The sequence below is a fragment of the Coturnix japonica genome, chromosome 6, assembly GCF_054131305.1.
Source record: "Coturnix japonica strain WE chromosome 6, WE-NBRP24, whole genome shotgun sequence".
Taxonomy (NCBI): domain Eukaryota; kingdom Metazoa; phylum Chordata; class Aves; order Galliformes; family Phasianidae; genus Coturnix; species Coturnix japonica.
The window spans coordinates 33193808-33210431 of NC_140668.1; the positions used below are offsets into that span (position 1 = coordinate 33193808).

Genomic DNA, 16624 nt, shown 5'->3' on the forward strand with positions numbered 1-16624 from the left:
TCCAAGAAAGCTAAGAAGGAAAAGTTGATTAGAAATTTAGCTCTCACGTTTCTTTCTTCATCAAATGTATTTGAAAATGAAAGAGACTCCAGGTAATTCGTTAACTTGTCAAGTTTTATAAAGATAAGAGTTACAGAGAATCTAATTACTTGAGCCTCTCTAAATGAGAGTCACTCTGCTTGCTAGACATAAGAAAACTGCTGTCTTTTCAAGGTGCCTATTTCAAGGTGTATAACCCACATGTGCTTCTGAAGTGGTGATCTTTCCTCAGAAGCTTCCCTACTTAAGGGAGGTCACATTGAAGGGGAATGGGGGGATCAAGGAGTCTAGGAGAATTATATTCAAAGTGGCAAAACATTTTACAAGACGGAAGCTTTCTGCAGTGAACAAACTGATTAAAGATTCAGCAGAATAATGTATTCCCCATTCATACATCTTGCAGAAATAATTATTTCCATCACAGTCCTGAATACTTTTTTTTAAGGAAAATAATTTTTAGATATTTTGTTGTTCCAGAGAAATACAATTTTACAGGAAACTCAATTCGAAGTTATTTCTATCAGTAGGTTACTGCACGTGCTTCCACATCGGCATGGGGTACGTAAATGCTGTGCAATATTCACTTTGGGTAGCTGCTTTCACCACTTAGCAGGACTTTTACCAGAATAATGAAAATGCTTTGGCACTATGAAATGTATTATAGAGAAAGCCATTCTGCAGCTTCATGCTCCTTAATATTGACTTTTGTTATATAAAGACCACAGAACATGCTATACTAGCCTGGCATTTCAGTAGCAGAGCTGAAGCTGCCTCCAAATAAAGCTGTAAGTACAACACTACAGGTTCATTTTAGATTTCTGATTGTTTTGGGATTGTTAGACCTTCAGCGTGAGGTTTGTAGAAGAGAAGATAAATTAATAATTCATTGGAATTCATGTTGTTTTGGTTTGGTTGCTGGATAGGTTTGCCTGTAGTCATTAGTTTATTGGTAGTTTCTTGGTTATCATCCTTTGATCTTGAATTTGTCTTATTTTTGTTATATGCAAAAAGATTTAGTTACAATACAAGTGTTATTTACAAGTTCATAGAGAAAAAATAATATTCAGGGTTGGCTTTTTGTGTGAGCACAGTATCAGTAGTTGGAAGTAAGGTGAAATTAGATGTCATTATTTCTTCCATGTGGTGTTTTTTATAGCCACTTCCATAAATAGGGAACTATGCTGAAACTAGTGTGGATGTAGACTACAGCTATACTGTGTGTTGAGCGTACAGGAAATTAAGAGAATGCTGATTTTGACTGAGATGCACAAGAATGTAATTACTATTTAAAATAAACTCTACCAAGAGCTCAGTCATTACTTCAAATGACTCTATCAATCACCGTGTTCTTTAATATAACTACCTTTCTTACGCTGGTTGTTTTCCTGTAGGGTTTATGCTTAAAAGCAGACAGTCTCTGTCACATTTATCTTAAGTTGATCTCCCCAGGGCAGCAAGTAAACGTAAAACTCTGTTTACAGCCATTTTTCATTTCCCAAACCTTTTAATATCACTCTCTCAGGCTTATTTCTATGTCATTTGCTTTGTAATGTACTAAGCTGTCTTCCTACTTTCTTCTGCTTTGTATGAGGAACACCAAATGGCAATTTCACTGTTCTTGAATGAGCACAAATTAAATCAAGTCTGGTGAAAATACTTTCCTTCCACGATGATTGCAGAGGTAGATACTGAAGGATATATCACATCATCAAGAAGTTATTTTTCTTCCTCTTTCCTGCAAAATGATTTCTGTTTTCAAAGAATCATCATTTTGTGGTTCTTTGCCTGTGGTTTTCTAATACTGAGTCTCAAAGCTGCTATAGAAAAATATGGCTACATTTCAGAAACTATTCTTTTGGAGCAGCTGGGGATTATTGGCTTTTAATATTTTAGTAATCCAATACAGTGCTATAAAACATAATTTAAAATTGCAAAGGATTAAGATTCTTTTGCATTGGATTCTACAGAACTCAGAATAGAATTCTACAAAGCTTACTTAGCAATGTTAAGGTAACTTTTATTGCTAAAGATGAAAATCACCAGTTCTGTTAAGATGTTATTAATATATTTAGAACATGCAAATCTTACTATAGAGGAATTGTGGCTGTTTGCAGACCATATAAAAAGTTATATATAAAACTATCTCTGCAAAACTACAAGCTTGGGTTATAATCTGTTATAACTGCACCATGCTCCCATGCAAGACAGTGGAATATGAACAGGGAAGGTGAGGGGGTTTCCATTATTCACTAGAATACCTTGCAGATTTTTTTCCAAAATGCCTCTAAACTTGAAAGATTTCCCTTTTTAGATTACTTTTGCCTCATAAGACTAGTTCTGGTTCATGAATGACACATAAGACTTGATATCAATTTGCATTCAGATGAGGGTTATTTGCTGTTTGCTCCAGTGAGACCTGAAATATACTTCAACACAAAGAGAGATTCAGTTCCTCCATAGGGCTCACAGGAAGTCAGTTGCTGGGGAGAAATGAGATTTACCACTTACATACATAGCATGGAAATCTTTTACTGTATCAGAGATCAGAGCTTTTGTCTCTTAAACAAAACATTTTACATTAGACTACTGGATACTGACATTCAATGCTTGACCCTAATTGATAATTATATATATGACTAATCTCATGGGATTAGTCATATTCATTAAATCAGATTGCTGGGTTAGGAGGCCTTTTTTTATTTTTTTTTTTTCCCATTTTTCTATTTAATATGTGATAAGTAAGGAAAATGATTCTAGTGCTGCTTAGAGGAGGAACTCTTGATACATGGATGGAGCTGTATGTCTCACAACTGCCAGGGGAGGGGGGGGGGTTCTCAGGGGGAAGCAAATATCCATCTCCTGATGGGATGACATTTAAAGCAGACCTTGCAAATGATGATATGCTTGTGTTGCACCAGGCTTACTCTGGCTACAATGGAAAATGGCAGTAACTCTTGTTTATAATCTTGTCTGGATGCAGGATATCTAGGATCTCATAGGAAGAGATAAGCATTTCTCAAGACTGAAAGACTTGCTTTCCTAACTGGCTTTTCCATGTGTGTCATACAGACTAGATGTTCTGTGCAGCAGCTCTGATACTTTGCATAATATTATTTCAAGTAAATAAAATGTCGTCTTCTTTCTAGCACATTTTTTTACATTGAATTCATCTGAGCTAAAATAAGTGCTCAGCAGTTGGTCTGATAATGTTACAGCTTAAAATCAAAAAGTAATTGATAGGATTAAGTGAAATGAGGAGGTTATTGATTCTCAGTATTTTAGCTTATTTCATAATCAAAAGAGACTGGACTAATGTTACTCCTCTGTGTACCATTTTCTTGAGTCAAGGAGGGAAAGAAACAGAACTCTGTTTAATTGTTAAATGGAAAAAAAAAAAAAAAAAGTTAATTGAAACCAAATATTAGGCTGTCAAGATTTATGAGACCTGATAGTAGCCTTCTGCACCAAGAACTGACTTGAGTCAAAAATATTTTCTTACTATGTGGATTTCTTGAAATTACTTAAGATCAGGTATTGGAATGCAGCAGTTTACAAGGGGATAAAAAATACATGGCATATTGAAATTCTTTATCTGTGCATTCACTCTGCTACACATACAAGAATACATTCAGCAGTGCATATGAATATGAGACAGGTACATGCTAGCAAACAGAACTAGTGCACATCCCCTCAATTCATGTGTTTTATTAAAATCTCCTAAAGTAGTTAAATCATGCTATGCCCCAAAGATTAACCAGTATGGGCTCAGTGGGACTCAACTGATTATTTGATCTGGAAATGTGATTCCCACATTCAAGGAAGAAAGAGTAATCGTTTCAGTGAAACCATGGATTGTGAGTCCAAGCCTGCTCAGAAAGTTGTGTCCCAAACAGAGTGAAATGCCCAGGATACACCTGGATACATAGAGGCGAGAGCCTTGTGCAGTTGGGCATTTCCCAGCCAAAGCAGGTCCCTCTGTGCTGTGGGAAGCAGGGTCTCAGCCAGCCGTGCTCTGTCCTGTCCAGATCTCAGGCATTCTAAGAACTATAGAACCAAGATGATCCAATATTTATTCCTTCATTAAAAAACTATTACTTTATTTATCGGATGATAAAATTGTCTTAAAATGAATCGTTCATCTTTTCAGCTAATTCTAATTACAGTTAAAACCTCATCTGGACTGGGAGTTTGCTCTATTTACTTGAAACTCTTGCAAAACATTTCAGAACACAATCATCCGTTATTATATTGCTTCACTGTGCTCTTGTCTGCTTTCTGCCAAGTTTAGTCCTGAGAACAATTGATATTTTAATGTATCATCCAGAAGTTACAGCCTAGTCAAATCAGAAAAAATTGTTTAGTCTATTGTAATCTGGCATATGATCACTTAATAGCACACAGGAAGTAAGCGTGAATGTTTAAGATTATTTTAGCTATAAATATAAAGAAAAAAAAAAAATAAAATTGGCTAGACTTCACTTCCGCAACTGATCTTGTCATTAAACTAGTCATTGCTGGCTCCTTATTTTTGTCTATTAGTCATCTATAAACAGTCATTCAAATTTGTGTGTGAAGTTTTGTAGAGCAGACTGGCTTTTCGAGTTAACCTTAGAGCTACCACTACTCCGCTGTGCCATGCTGCATTTGAGTCCCTGAGTTCTGTAGTCTCAGTGCAAGGATGCAGAAGGATGCTGGAGTTGCTGCCCTGGGGAGCAGGCAATACTGTGGTTCTCCTCTGCGCCACAGTCTGTGTATATTGTTTTATTATTTTTCAGTTTTATGATGGATGAATACTTAATTAGTTGAATAGCTCATGCTATACCATGCAGAGTAATGATAGATTCTATTTTCTAGTGTCAGAAAAACAGAATTCTTTTGCAAGGAATCAGTGAACCAATTGAGTTGGAGGAAGCCTGTAAAGGTCATCTGATCCAACTCCCCGGCAGTGAACAGGGGACACCCACAGCGCCATCAGGTGATCAGAGCCTGGTCCAGTCTGAATGTCTCCAGTGATGGGGCTTCTACAGCATCTCTGGGCAACCTGTGGCAGAGCTGCCTTACCAGCCTTATAGTAGAAAACTTCTTCCTTACATGAAATCCAAATCTCCTCTTCTGATAAAATTGAAACTTGTTAATTTTATGTTTCCAAAACTAATTAACAACTATAAATAAAAACAGAGCTATTATCCGCATAGCTACAAGTGCTTATTATACCAACTGTTTAGGGAGAAATATTTCATTTACACGCAAACGCTGTGCATGAAGTTCTCCATGGTGTGGACCAGATACTGTTTTACTGTTTCTCATTCCTGCATACCTTGACTGATCAAGCCATGTGAGTAGCATTCTGGAGTCTCAATGTGTTCATGTGTGCTTCTGATGTGATTTGATCTTGTGTGCTGGCTAACACTTCCTTTATCCCTCACAATTTTTGGTACCAGAATTGTGAATACAAATTTGTCTGTAACTAAAATCTGTTAATTGAATTCTGCCTGTTGTGAAAAACTGCACCTTAGCTCAAGTGTGGTGTTGATTCTTGCTTTTAAGGAAGTGGGAAGCAGGATTGGATTTGTACAGATTTCTATGGAAAATGTAGGATTTCAAAACTACATGTTGCACAATTCTGAGCAAGAACAAGAAAAGATCAGGATGTTGCAGTTTGGTCAATTGCTTACTGAGATTCAGCTTGCTGTCACTAAGGAGTATAATCTGTATGTTCCATGCTTAGCTGGTGATGAGGTATTTGTCCCTCAGTGGTGTCCATGGGAGAAAAGGAAATGCTTTATAAACTGTTTAGCTGCTTTTCTTTAATTTATACTTGCATAAATGGGAAACTATTAGTGCTCAGCAGCTGAGTTACATTAAAATATTTGAAAGGCCTTGAATGGTGGGGGAAAAAAAAAAAAGACAACAACTTATTTCTTGTCAGTACTACTGCTTCACTTTTAATGTAGTTTGTTTTATTTTAACTATAGCTTACGAGCATCTTGTGCTCCTTACCTCTTAGGAAGAAAGTATTCTGCAGAAAGCCCGGCTGTGGCTGCTTGGAATTGAACAGTTCTACAGGCTTCAGCGGAGCTCTGTAGTTTTATTTTAACTTCTCTGATGATGATAGGAGACGTGGGCCTTACTGCTGTGATGACTTCTGTGTAAGTGAACAGACAGATTACCTTCAGGCAGGGAGAAGGAGAGCGGTCAGAAGGCCTTCCAGCCTGCAGCTTGTGCTGTCACTGCAGCCTCTCTGGAGCAGAGCACTTCCCCTGGAGCTCAGCTGGTATTTCTAGCATGGAGCCCTTTCCCAATGTAACTCAAAACAGAAGCAATTGCCATAAACAAACATAGTGCGTTTTTATTTATTTATTTAGCCTAGATAATGTTCAGATACAATCTGAAGACATGTAACCTTGTTGCTCCCTTCCTGTATGTATAAACAGAGGATAAAAACAAAAGGTAGCAAGCAATCTCTGCTTTAAATCCACATTAGTAAATTAAGCATGGGTGTGTGATTAACGTTTTGTTTCCAGTACTTCATATTTGAAGAGCTGATAATAAGCAGGATTTGTGTCAGCTTGGCTCTTCCATTATAGTTAAGCATCTTTACAAAGTGCTTACGGATTTACATAATGGTACTGAGAAGTTTGGGAATAATGGCCACATGCGTTTACTTATTTTCATTGTTGAGATCATGATGAAATGTTAATGAAGAATAATTATCAGAGAGTTTAATTTTCAAACACTTCCAAAATCTATTAATGTGAGCAGTTTACTTAGCATTTCATAGCAGTGGGTTATAAAATGCACAGCTGTTTGGGTGTGCCTTCCTACCTCATTTCTCTTTGGAGCATCTAGGCCTTGTTTAACATCCCAGGAGTGCAACTGCTCACAGCTGCTGCATTCCAAGTGCTATGCTAGCTCCCTACAGTAAGCATACTTGTCCATGGCAGGTAGGTTTGATTTGATTTATTTATTTATTATTTGCAAAACTGGGGAAAACCAGAATTGGCTATCATAAAAAGCTACTATAATAATTAGTGTTGAAAGGCTTCTTACACTCAAGCCATTTCTAAAACAGGTTAAATATTAGTTTTCAAGTTCTTTACATCCTACCTTATTTTTACCTCTTCACAAAACAGATGCAAAATGAACTCTAAAGGTACAAGCCTGCCTAATGTTCCAAGGTTCACAGACACATGCTATATCACTGCAATTGAATTTTAAAATCATGTTTCTGACCAAAATAATAGAGACTGTTTCTTTCCCATCTCTCTCATGCTGCTATGAGTCATCTGTGATGTGGCATCACGAAACAATAGTGAACAATGAAATGCAAGCACCACATGCTGTCTTTAATAAATGAGAAAGAAATTCGTAGAAACTCCTCCCTTGCTGCCAGATTATATTAACATTGAAATGTATGGCTTACATTTAGTTCACCATGCTGGTGTCATTATGGAGCTGTAATTGACATTAGAGCGGGTTTTTGTTTTTTTGGTTTTTTTTTTAGGAAATAAAATCCAACTGTTAAATTCCTTACTTAAGAATTCCTTCTCTATAAAACTATTTCCCAGTGCTGGGTGTTTGCCAAGGGATGTGTATGGGAGGACATTGACTGCTCAGAACTTGAAACGTTTCCCAAGATGAGTGGGTTGATTACTAGTGAGATATTTATCTGTTGCTGGAGTTATAGGTTGTGATACAGGCTGAAGCTTCTCCCTGTATTCGCGTTTCCTTTGCTACAAATACCATCTCTTTTTATTTCTAATGAAAAATGATTCTGTTTTGAAGCAGTTGGTAGTATATATTCTGTGTGAATATAATAATATCCTGTGTGAATGTAATATTCAGTGTTTCATAGCATCTTGCAGCAGAATAAAGTGACTTACACTGAAAGATAAAACAAAGCATTCTAGTGACCTAGTAAAAACTGGCTGCTTTGTAAGGGCTGAAAGAAAATATGTTGGAAAACCCAGTGGTAAATCAAAGCAGCCTTTAAGATGGATTGCTTGCTGATGGAGGCATAGACTTTAGTTGAGGTTTCACTGTATTATGCAATTTCTGCTTGAAATGCTAATTCTGATCTTGTGCTTTAGAAATTATTAGAAAGTAAAAAAACAATGTAATTATGGTAATTTGAAGCATGGGGAAAGCAGAAGTAAATAACTACATCAATTGCTATATTAGTAAAGACATTTATCATTACCAGAACAAAGACAGAAGAATGGACAGTCAGTGCTGTTCTCAGCTTTGGTGACTCGATCCTCAGATGGAGCAGAAGGGCTTTTCCAGGGACCCACATCCAAAACATATGTCTTCCTAGTTCTGTCTCGAAACACATAGGTAGTTATTTTTGGCACAAGAATCTCTTGGTCATTACAAGGCCTTTTTCTAGGCACATGCAGGAATATTCCATTCTTGATAAGCAAGTATCTTGGTATCTGTCTTATATCTAAATCTACGGCTTAACAGCTTATATCTGAGGCTTATATCTAAGCTCCTAAGAAGGCTTAGATATAAATTAGGTATTTCTACAGTCATCTTGCATCTTGGGCTAAGCCTTTCTGAAAGGATCATTGAGAGAATATGATTCTCTGTCTTTCAGTTTCCGAATGAGTGCCATAACCAGCAACTCAGGAAGTTTCATGAGGTGGCAGTTAGTTAGATGTACCAAAGCACCAACAACTATGTGCATTATCTAATGTTTCATAATTTTTATATTTTATTGTAATTACCTTGAGATCTTCTAAGTTATCCCTGAATTTGTTTTGCTTAGTAAAGAAGTTGTTAAACCTCAAAGACATAAAAGAGCTGACATTTTTCTTCATTTTGCTTTCTTTCAGGAATTAAGTTGGGAAGCTGCAGAACATTAAAGTGATGCATTCCAGGTGTGGTGGCAACGCATGTGCAGAACATTTTATCTGAAACTTTTCAGTGGCCCGAAACCTACTAATTTCCAAGGTGGAAGGGGTATATTCTTGGATACTCCTGTGCCTACTAAGTAACCAAAAATGAAGGAGGACAATTGTTTACATGCTGCTCTTATCTGCCTGGGCATGCTGTATTACAGCCATGCCATAACTACGGAAAAACTAAACCACGTACGGCCATCGCTTCATGGTCACCATGAAAAAGGAAAAGAAGGACAAGTTCTGCATCGTTCAAAACGAGGCTGGGTGTGGAATCAGTTCTTTGTTATAGAAGAGTACACGGGACCAGATCCTGTACTAGTGGGAAGGGTAAGAAGTTGTTTTTCATTCATCAGTTATTAATTATTACTAATACCTTTATTTTGTGAATTGTTTTTCTTTCTTGCCATTGCTTTTCTGTTGTATTAGCTCCTTCTTCAGCACCTATTTCTTTACCTAAAATTAATCACATTGTCGTATCTCAATTAAGGAGCTGATCAAAAACTACTGAAATGAATACAAGTTTTTCTACTGAGCTTGGCAATCTCTGAACGAAGGCATATAGCTGCCACTTAAGACCATATCAGTCACTTGAACAGTGTGTGCTAAGAATATGCTGGAATCATTCTCAAATCTTTAAAAATGATTACTAAATCTGTAGCGTTTAACCCAGCAGCTCAGAACAGCATCCTGCTCTCCCTTCATCCTTTCATTTTCAAGTGATCAGTAAAATCAAATATATGAGGGATGTGTTTAGAAAGAGATATAAATCTGTGTATACCTGTGTATTTGAACATACCCTGGGCAGATATATATATACAGACTATATATACATATATACAGATAAGTGTATGCAAATAAAACACCATATTTAATTGTTTATAGTGAGTCAGCTGTGCTGTGCTGACTTATCAACACAAATAGAGGAGAACTGGATCAGTGACTCCAAATACTGTTCTAGCTATTCTGAGTTTTAAAACTTTTACAAGTGTACAATTTGTAGATGTAAACAGAAAATGATTAAATACATAATTTGGGTCAATATTTCCCTCATTCATCAAACCAAAATGTGCAATTTTTGTGAAAGTAATATAGTTCAGCAAGGATTTACTACTGATGTTATTTAGTTTGTAATAAAGAAGTTGCAATTAAAAACTAGTTGGAAATCAATGGTTGCCTCATTTGTTACGTCCCATCTGTCACTTCAGTTTTTATACAACATGATGCTCCATATTGCAGGATATGATTACTATGAAAGGTACAAAATCTTGGTAAAAATGGCTCTTCCTTCTATCTTCATTTGAATCAAAAATTTGTTATAACAACCTTCTTGTGTATTTTCATCCTTAAATCTCAAAGCTTGGGTCTCAGCTGCACCCTATGTGTAGTAGCATGCAATTGCACAGGTAGCATTGAATGTAGCACAGATGTGCTCACAGCATGGGTTTGCTCATGGGTTACTGCCTGATGTACAACAAGGTTTTTGAAAACTGAAATTTCAATATTTTGTTTTGTTAACATCGTAGTGAAATGTGTGCCATCTTGTTAAGGTTTGTCTGTCTGCTTCACATTTTGTAGCTTCATTCAGATATTGATTCTGGAGATGGAAACATTAAATACATTCTCTCAGGTGAAGGAGCGGGAATCATTTTTGTTATTGATGACAAATCAGGGAACATCCATGCAACAAAGACACTGGACCGAGAGGAGAGAGCTCAGTACACTCTCACGGCACAAGCTGTAGACAGGAACACTAACAGACCTTTGGAACCGCCCTCTGAATTCATTGTTAAAGTCCAAGATATCAATGACAACCCCCCTGAATTTCTTCACGAAAACTACCATGCCAATGTGCCAGAGAGATCAAATGTGGGTAAGTACTCATAAATGCACTGAAGTTTCTGGTCTTATGAAGGATACTGCATTGTCACTAACTTTTGCTTTGATTTAATTGTTCTAGAATTTTCAGTGGTAGATTTTACTTCATGCTCAGTCAGTGATTTGTTCTGTTTATTTAATTAGCTGACCAATTCAAACCTTGTGCAGATACTATCATAGCTGAAGTGTCTCTATATTGCTCTTAAAACACAGTTGTTTCCTCTTGGGAAGGAGTGTGAGGGTCCACTAGAATTTATGGAGAGTGAAATCTCTGGGGTAAATATAAAGACCATTCCTTTAGCTGAACTGAATGAGTTATTGCCATTCTACCTATTCAGTTTTCATCTCCTGTTGAAGCTTCTGTCTATCACAGAGATTTCTATACAATAATTTCTCAGAAACTTACTGGCAAAAATTTAAAAAGAAAACTCTTTTGTTTGACCCTGTAATGAAAAAAGGAATATAGTGCTATAAACTACTGAGGAAAAGAAACTTAATGATACAGAGTGACCGCTGACTTTGACTTCTATATCTTCACTGTTTAGAACAAGAATCTCCAACACAGTTGGTAAAAAAGATTGTAGAAGTATACTTTGTCATGGATAAATTGCTAAGTAATTTTTTTCATCTATCAAACCTGGCCATGTCACAGGACTGGAAGTACCTCTGCATGGTTCTTATGGACACATTTGCTTCTGTTTGTATTTCTTCTGTCTTTCCCTTCCATTTTTAGGTACATCTGTTATTCAGGTAACAGCTTCAGATGCTGATGATCCTACATATGGGAACAGTGCCAAATTGGTTTATAGTATTCTTGAAGGTCAGCCGTACTTCTCAGTGGAAGCTCAAACAGGTATTATTGACCAGTTTATTTGAGTAGGACTTCATAACTGGAATACATTAAAATGAATGAGATATATTGATCAAGGTAGTACAGTGGCTATATCTACTGATGTATTTGAGCAAAGCTTCTTTCATTCTCTGTTGGTAATAGTTGTTTTACAGGTTGGTCCCCTGGCAATTGGTAGATCTTTCTGGGTACACTACAGTAGAAAAATGTTTCTCTCTTTTGTGAAAAGATATGTTATGATGGAAAGAAAAAAGTTTCTGTGCTGAACTGAAGTTCCTCAGGGTACTTCTGGGCTCAACTACTGAAAATATTTGGATTAGTTTGCTTGCATAGTGTGATGCACAGTATGGGGAAAAGAGAATCTGCAACATTACTGCAAATATTGCTGCATTTCAATGTGTGTTAAAAAATGCAGTGTCCAATTATTCATTATGCAAATGTGAAAATTTGACTTATTTTCTTTGTATTTGTAGGAATTATCCGAACTGCCCTTCCAAATATGGACAGAGAAGCTAAGGAAGAGTATCATGTGGTAATACAGGCAAAAGATATGGGAGGACACATGGGAGGCCTCTCAGGGACAACCAAAGTGACAATTACACTTACAGATGTCAATGATAACCCACCAAAGTTTCCACAAAGTAAGTAACAAATTACTTTATCACAGATACTACTACCCATATTTGCCGACATATTCAAAACTTCCACAATCCTTAATTAATGGATTATCCTAGCACATATGTGAATAGATAAAGATTATTTAAACACTTTTGCTAATAGCATAGAGAGCTTTTGTGTTTGAATGATTGGCTTTGTGTTGCAAAGTGAGTTGTTTGTTAAGGTCAAAAATTGATTTCAAAGATCGATTACCCTATCATTCATTTCTAAAAGCCATGTAATAGTAGAAATAAACCTACAACATGATCATGAAGGCATAGTCTGGATTGCTCTGTTAATGGAGAAAGAAACTGCATTTCCTGAAACAGTTAAATCTCTAATAGAAAATGTATCTCCCCTGTTGCAGTGCTACAGGTTTATTGCCTTTTCCATTTTCATAATTAGAGTGTGGATTTGAAAGAAAGCTAGTTTTAAAAAAGCAAACAGTGTTTACTACTTTGCTCAGACCAAAGGAAGATCAAGAAGTTTTTGTGGGGAAATACAAGGAAGTTAAAACAAAATACCAAAATGTTTTGTATAGGAATAGTTTCTTCTGTGATGGGAGAGTTCTGGTATGCAGTATTCACATAGAGTTTATGCAGAAGAAAGCTCTGTTGTGTTTGAAGGAATTCTCCAAGTGGCCTCAGCTCTTGCCTTTCAGCGCTCCTAGTTCATGGCTGTTTTCAAAGAATAAATCAATTTTGTTTTATTGTTGAGGGTGGACAAAAAATCTACTTTATATTTTTAGAGCTGTATTTCTCAAGCTATGTGAGATTTCTTGGTGTTTTTGTTGTTGTTGTTGTTGGTTTTTTTGTTTTTTTGGTTTTTTTTGTTTTTTGACTCTTGATAGAAGTGTTGCATAATCTATTAGCAGCTCCTGATTATGCCCTTTCATGTCTTTGACAGACCTTCAAGTGAGTGAACATTATTTTCTATTTCACATAGCCTTTCATTTTCAGTGCTGATGCTTCATCCTTTACTTCTGTAAACACTCTCAGGGAATAATGTAAGGATGAAAGTTTCAACTGAGTACTCCACATGCCTTGCATTTACCTTGGCAATATAAACCAAATCTGGTACAATTAAATTTTGAAATTGATGGTTGAATTGTACTGCTGGTGGTCAAATAAGGTCTAATTCAGTACTTGTACTATTTATTTTTCATGTATAAAATTAATCAGGGGTGATGTTAACAGATTCGGTTCTCACAGTTGGGTGGAAATACATTAACGGACCCACACAGCTGCCCTACTGATCATGTGGGATTTGTTTTGGAGTGCAGCATATGCACCATTTCACCCCCACTCTATTTCTCCTCTGAGCACCCATACAAACGGCTACATCCTGAATGTGAACACCTCTGCTGGTCTTGCAGGTTCCTGGACTCTCATGCCAGAACTTAAATGATACAGCCAGTCCCTAAGTGTAAAAATCTGTCAGCATTCTTTACTATTCTAACAAGAAAGTACTGCATCCTAACAATGCCAGGTTTTACATACCTCACGAACATAACAGTCCAGTCATAATCTAGGACCTATTTTTTGCAGAGTAAACCATCATATCATGTATTTTTCTCAGCAAAATCTAGCCACTTCACCAAGTGCTATATTTATATATATGTGTGTGTGTCTTGGGTAAATATTTAAATTGATAATCAGAAATGTGAACTAGAAGGTACTGAACTTTATTTGCTTCTAACTTAAATCTTTATTTGGAAGGCTTGAGAACAAAAGCAGGATTTGACCAGTTTATGTAAACATCAAACTGGTTTCTTTAAAATGATTCCTCAAACCTTTAATGAATTATGTGCTTAGATTCTGGATTTTTTGTGACTAAAGTTAATTGTCTATCTCAGTTGTATTTACGGGTAATGAGCCACATCCCTGCCTCATGTACCTCTCTGGATGTTCCTAGAATGCGACTGTAGGAATAAAGAGCAATTGTGGAGGGGAGGAGAAAAACTATTTTTTCTCCTGCAGTTTTGTTGTTGTTTAATTTTTTTTATTATGCATAAATGCTGATTAAGTGGCAGAACACACTGATGTAGAATTGTAGATTTAGGTTCAAGTCACATTCATTACTTAAAAGCTGGAATGTTTTGGGAAGGTCCAGGAAACAAGAGTGCCTGAAGGACAACTATTGGTGGGAGATTTAACCAGAAATAGCATTGTTCTCTTTCAGTGTCCCTAAGTACACATGGAGAAATGTGCAGGGCATCACAAGTATGTGATGTTCGAGGAAGGTTTTCCTATTTGAGTCTGATGAGGGAAAGCTTCCTGTGTGTGTGTGTGTGTGCGTGCAATCTTTAGTGGTAATTATTTTAATAATAACTATTGCAATCATTCATACCCCGGATTAAAGCCATAGAAAGCTCCACATTTATTCTTTAGGCAGTAAAGGAGTGATCAGGTGACATAATTTGTGGCTCCTGAATAAGTGGGCAGAAATGCTTCTCAAGTATAGAATTGGAGGTCATAGTGTGAGTCATATGAAACACATTTTCCTTCCCTTCTTGTAATAACATCTCCAATATGAATTATAACCTTGATGTCGCCATAATTTCCGCATTCTGAGTGATTGGTTGCTTTTTTAACCCCTCCCTGCACAGACAGGTACACAGATGTTGTGTAAAACATCAGTGAGGAGGTAATTTTATATAGATGAGATTGTGTTTTAAGATTTCACAGATCACTAACTTCTCAGAGCTCTTTATACCATAATGTTCCTTCAGGGGATTTGAAAAATGTAGAAAAGTACCATATTTGGTTGGAACTTATAAGTAAGTTAAATGAGCAAATATGAAGTCTGCTTTCCAGTTGTATACTTGAGGCAAATGCCTGTTCTTTCCTTCCTCCAGGTGTGTACCAGATGTCTGTGTCAGAAGCAGCTGTTCCTGGAGAGGTAGTAGGAAGAGTGAAGGCCAAAGATCCAGACATTGGGGAAAACGGCTTAGTAGCTTACAGCATCATTGATGGAGATGGCATGGATATGTTTGAAATTACAACAGACTATGAGACTCAGGAAGGTGTTGTAAAGCTTAAGAAGGTGAGTAGAACTGTCCTTTCAAACCCACTAAAGTACAGTATTCTTTGTTTCTGACCAAGAATTTGGTAGTAATGCATTAACACCTAAGCTAAAATATCAGTAAATGCAGTTTCAATTAATTTTTGTCTAAAGCTGTGATTAACTCTTAATATTCCATTTCCCCATTAGCTGAATTGCAATGGAAGAAAATAACCAAGAAGAGTTACATAAAAACTGTACAGTGGATTAATTGCACAAACTAAATGAATTCATAATAAAAAGTCACGGTAAAATACAATGCTATCAGCTTCATTGTTAATGAAGTTTTGCCTAGTGCTGATAAGTAGCAGACATTCGCTGTTGCTTTATGTTCAGTCTGAATAGCCTCATGCCCTATAGTTTAAACTCCTCAGCTATGCATTGTATTCAGTACTGTTCTGAAGGAGTCACAGGCTATGCCAAAAGCAGCAAAACAACCAAGGTGATTTCATACATCAGCATGTTTTTAAAAGTGATATTAAATGAATGCTAGAGTACGGTTTAGAAATCATAAATATTATTCATTATTTAAGCGTTATTATTTTGCCCTCTGTCTTCTTAGCTCTTCACTTCTCTTGGAGATAATCAAAAGTCACAGCAGGAGGCCTGGTCAGCTTCACTTCTAAGTTAGCTCTGCTCTGTGCATTTGGACAGTCTCTTAGGAATAGACCTAGAGGTCTCTTTCTCCATTCAAAATTATGCTGTGCTTCAATTACAGTATTTGCTCTAGAGATGAGAATGTATGTTTTGTGTACTATAAAATGTGGGCTTACTATCACTGCCTGCATTCCATCTGTGTTCTGAGTCTGCTTGGTGAATTGTGCTTAGCAGCTGTTTCTCAGATATTTAGAGGCATGACCATTTTGAGGCTACCAATAATACAATACAGCAGCCATTTCACATTGATGACAGTGCAGCTCTGCTGTGACATGTATCGGGCTCTCTAAAAGGACTTATGGACTATTATTTCACCTCCTCTTTGTAAAGTGATATGAAGTCTATGGACAGAAAAATAGAACAACATAACTTCTCCTTTGTGCATATCCATATTTAAAGAATGCCTGTCAGCTTGGGATAGACCAAGCCTGTAGGAAATCCTGTCCTAACCATCCCTCTTTTGTGCTATGCAGAAGACTACATGAAGAAATAGTTATTTTTCCCAGTAAAGATCTTTTCCTGAATGATGCAGGAGGGAAAGAACAAGATAAGGATTCTGTCTTGGTGTTTTCAGTAC

General features: G+C 36.6%; 1 protein-coding gene and 1 long non-coding RNA gene across 8 annotated transcripts in view; one reads left to right on the top strand and one right to left on the bottom strand.

The window, feature by feature from the left end:
• The window catches only part of CDH11 (cadherin 11), a 77128-nt gene that overhangs the window by 47677 nt on the left and 12827 nt on the right, over window positions 1-16624 (top strand). For all 5 annotated transcript variants that reach the window (XM_085551159.1, XM_015874076.2, XM_085551158.1 and 2 more), the window contains 5 exons: window positions 8877-9272; window positions 10521-10815; window positions 11554-11673; window positions 12144-12311; window positions 15185-15372. In XM_085551159.1, the coding sequence (XP_085407285.1) occupies window positions 9045-9272; window positions 10521-10815; window positions 11554-11673; window positions 12144-12311; window positions 15185-15372 (999 nt within the window). In that variant the 5' untranslated portion in view covers window positions 8877-9044. The remainder of the gene's footprint in view (window positions 1-8876; window positions 9273-10520; window positions 10816-11553; window positions 11674-12143; window positions 12312-15184; window positions 15373-16624) is intronic.
• The window catches only part of LOC107319338 (uncharacterized), a 54425-nt gene continuing 37895 nt past the window's right edge, over window positions 95-16624 (bottom strand). For all 3 annotated transcript variants that reach the window (XR_014947562.1, XR_014947559.1, XR_014947558.1), the window contains 2 exons: window positions 8240-9398; window positions 95-6184 (listed from right to left, as the gene is read on the bottom strand). This is a non-coding gene — a long non-coding RNA (uncharacterized LOC107319338). The remainder of the gene's footprint in view (window positions 6185-8239; window positions 9399-16624) is intronic.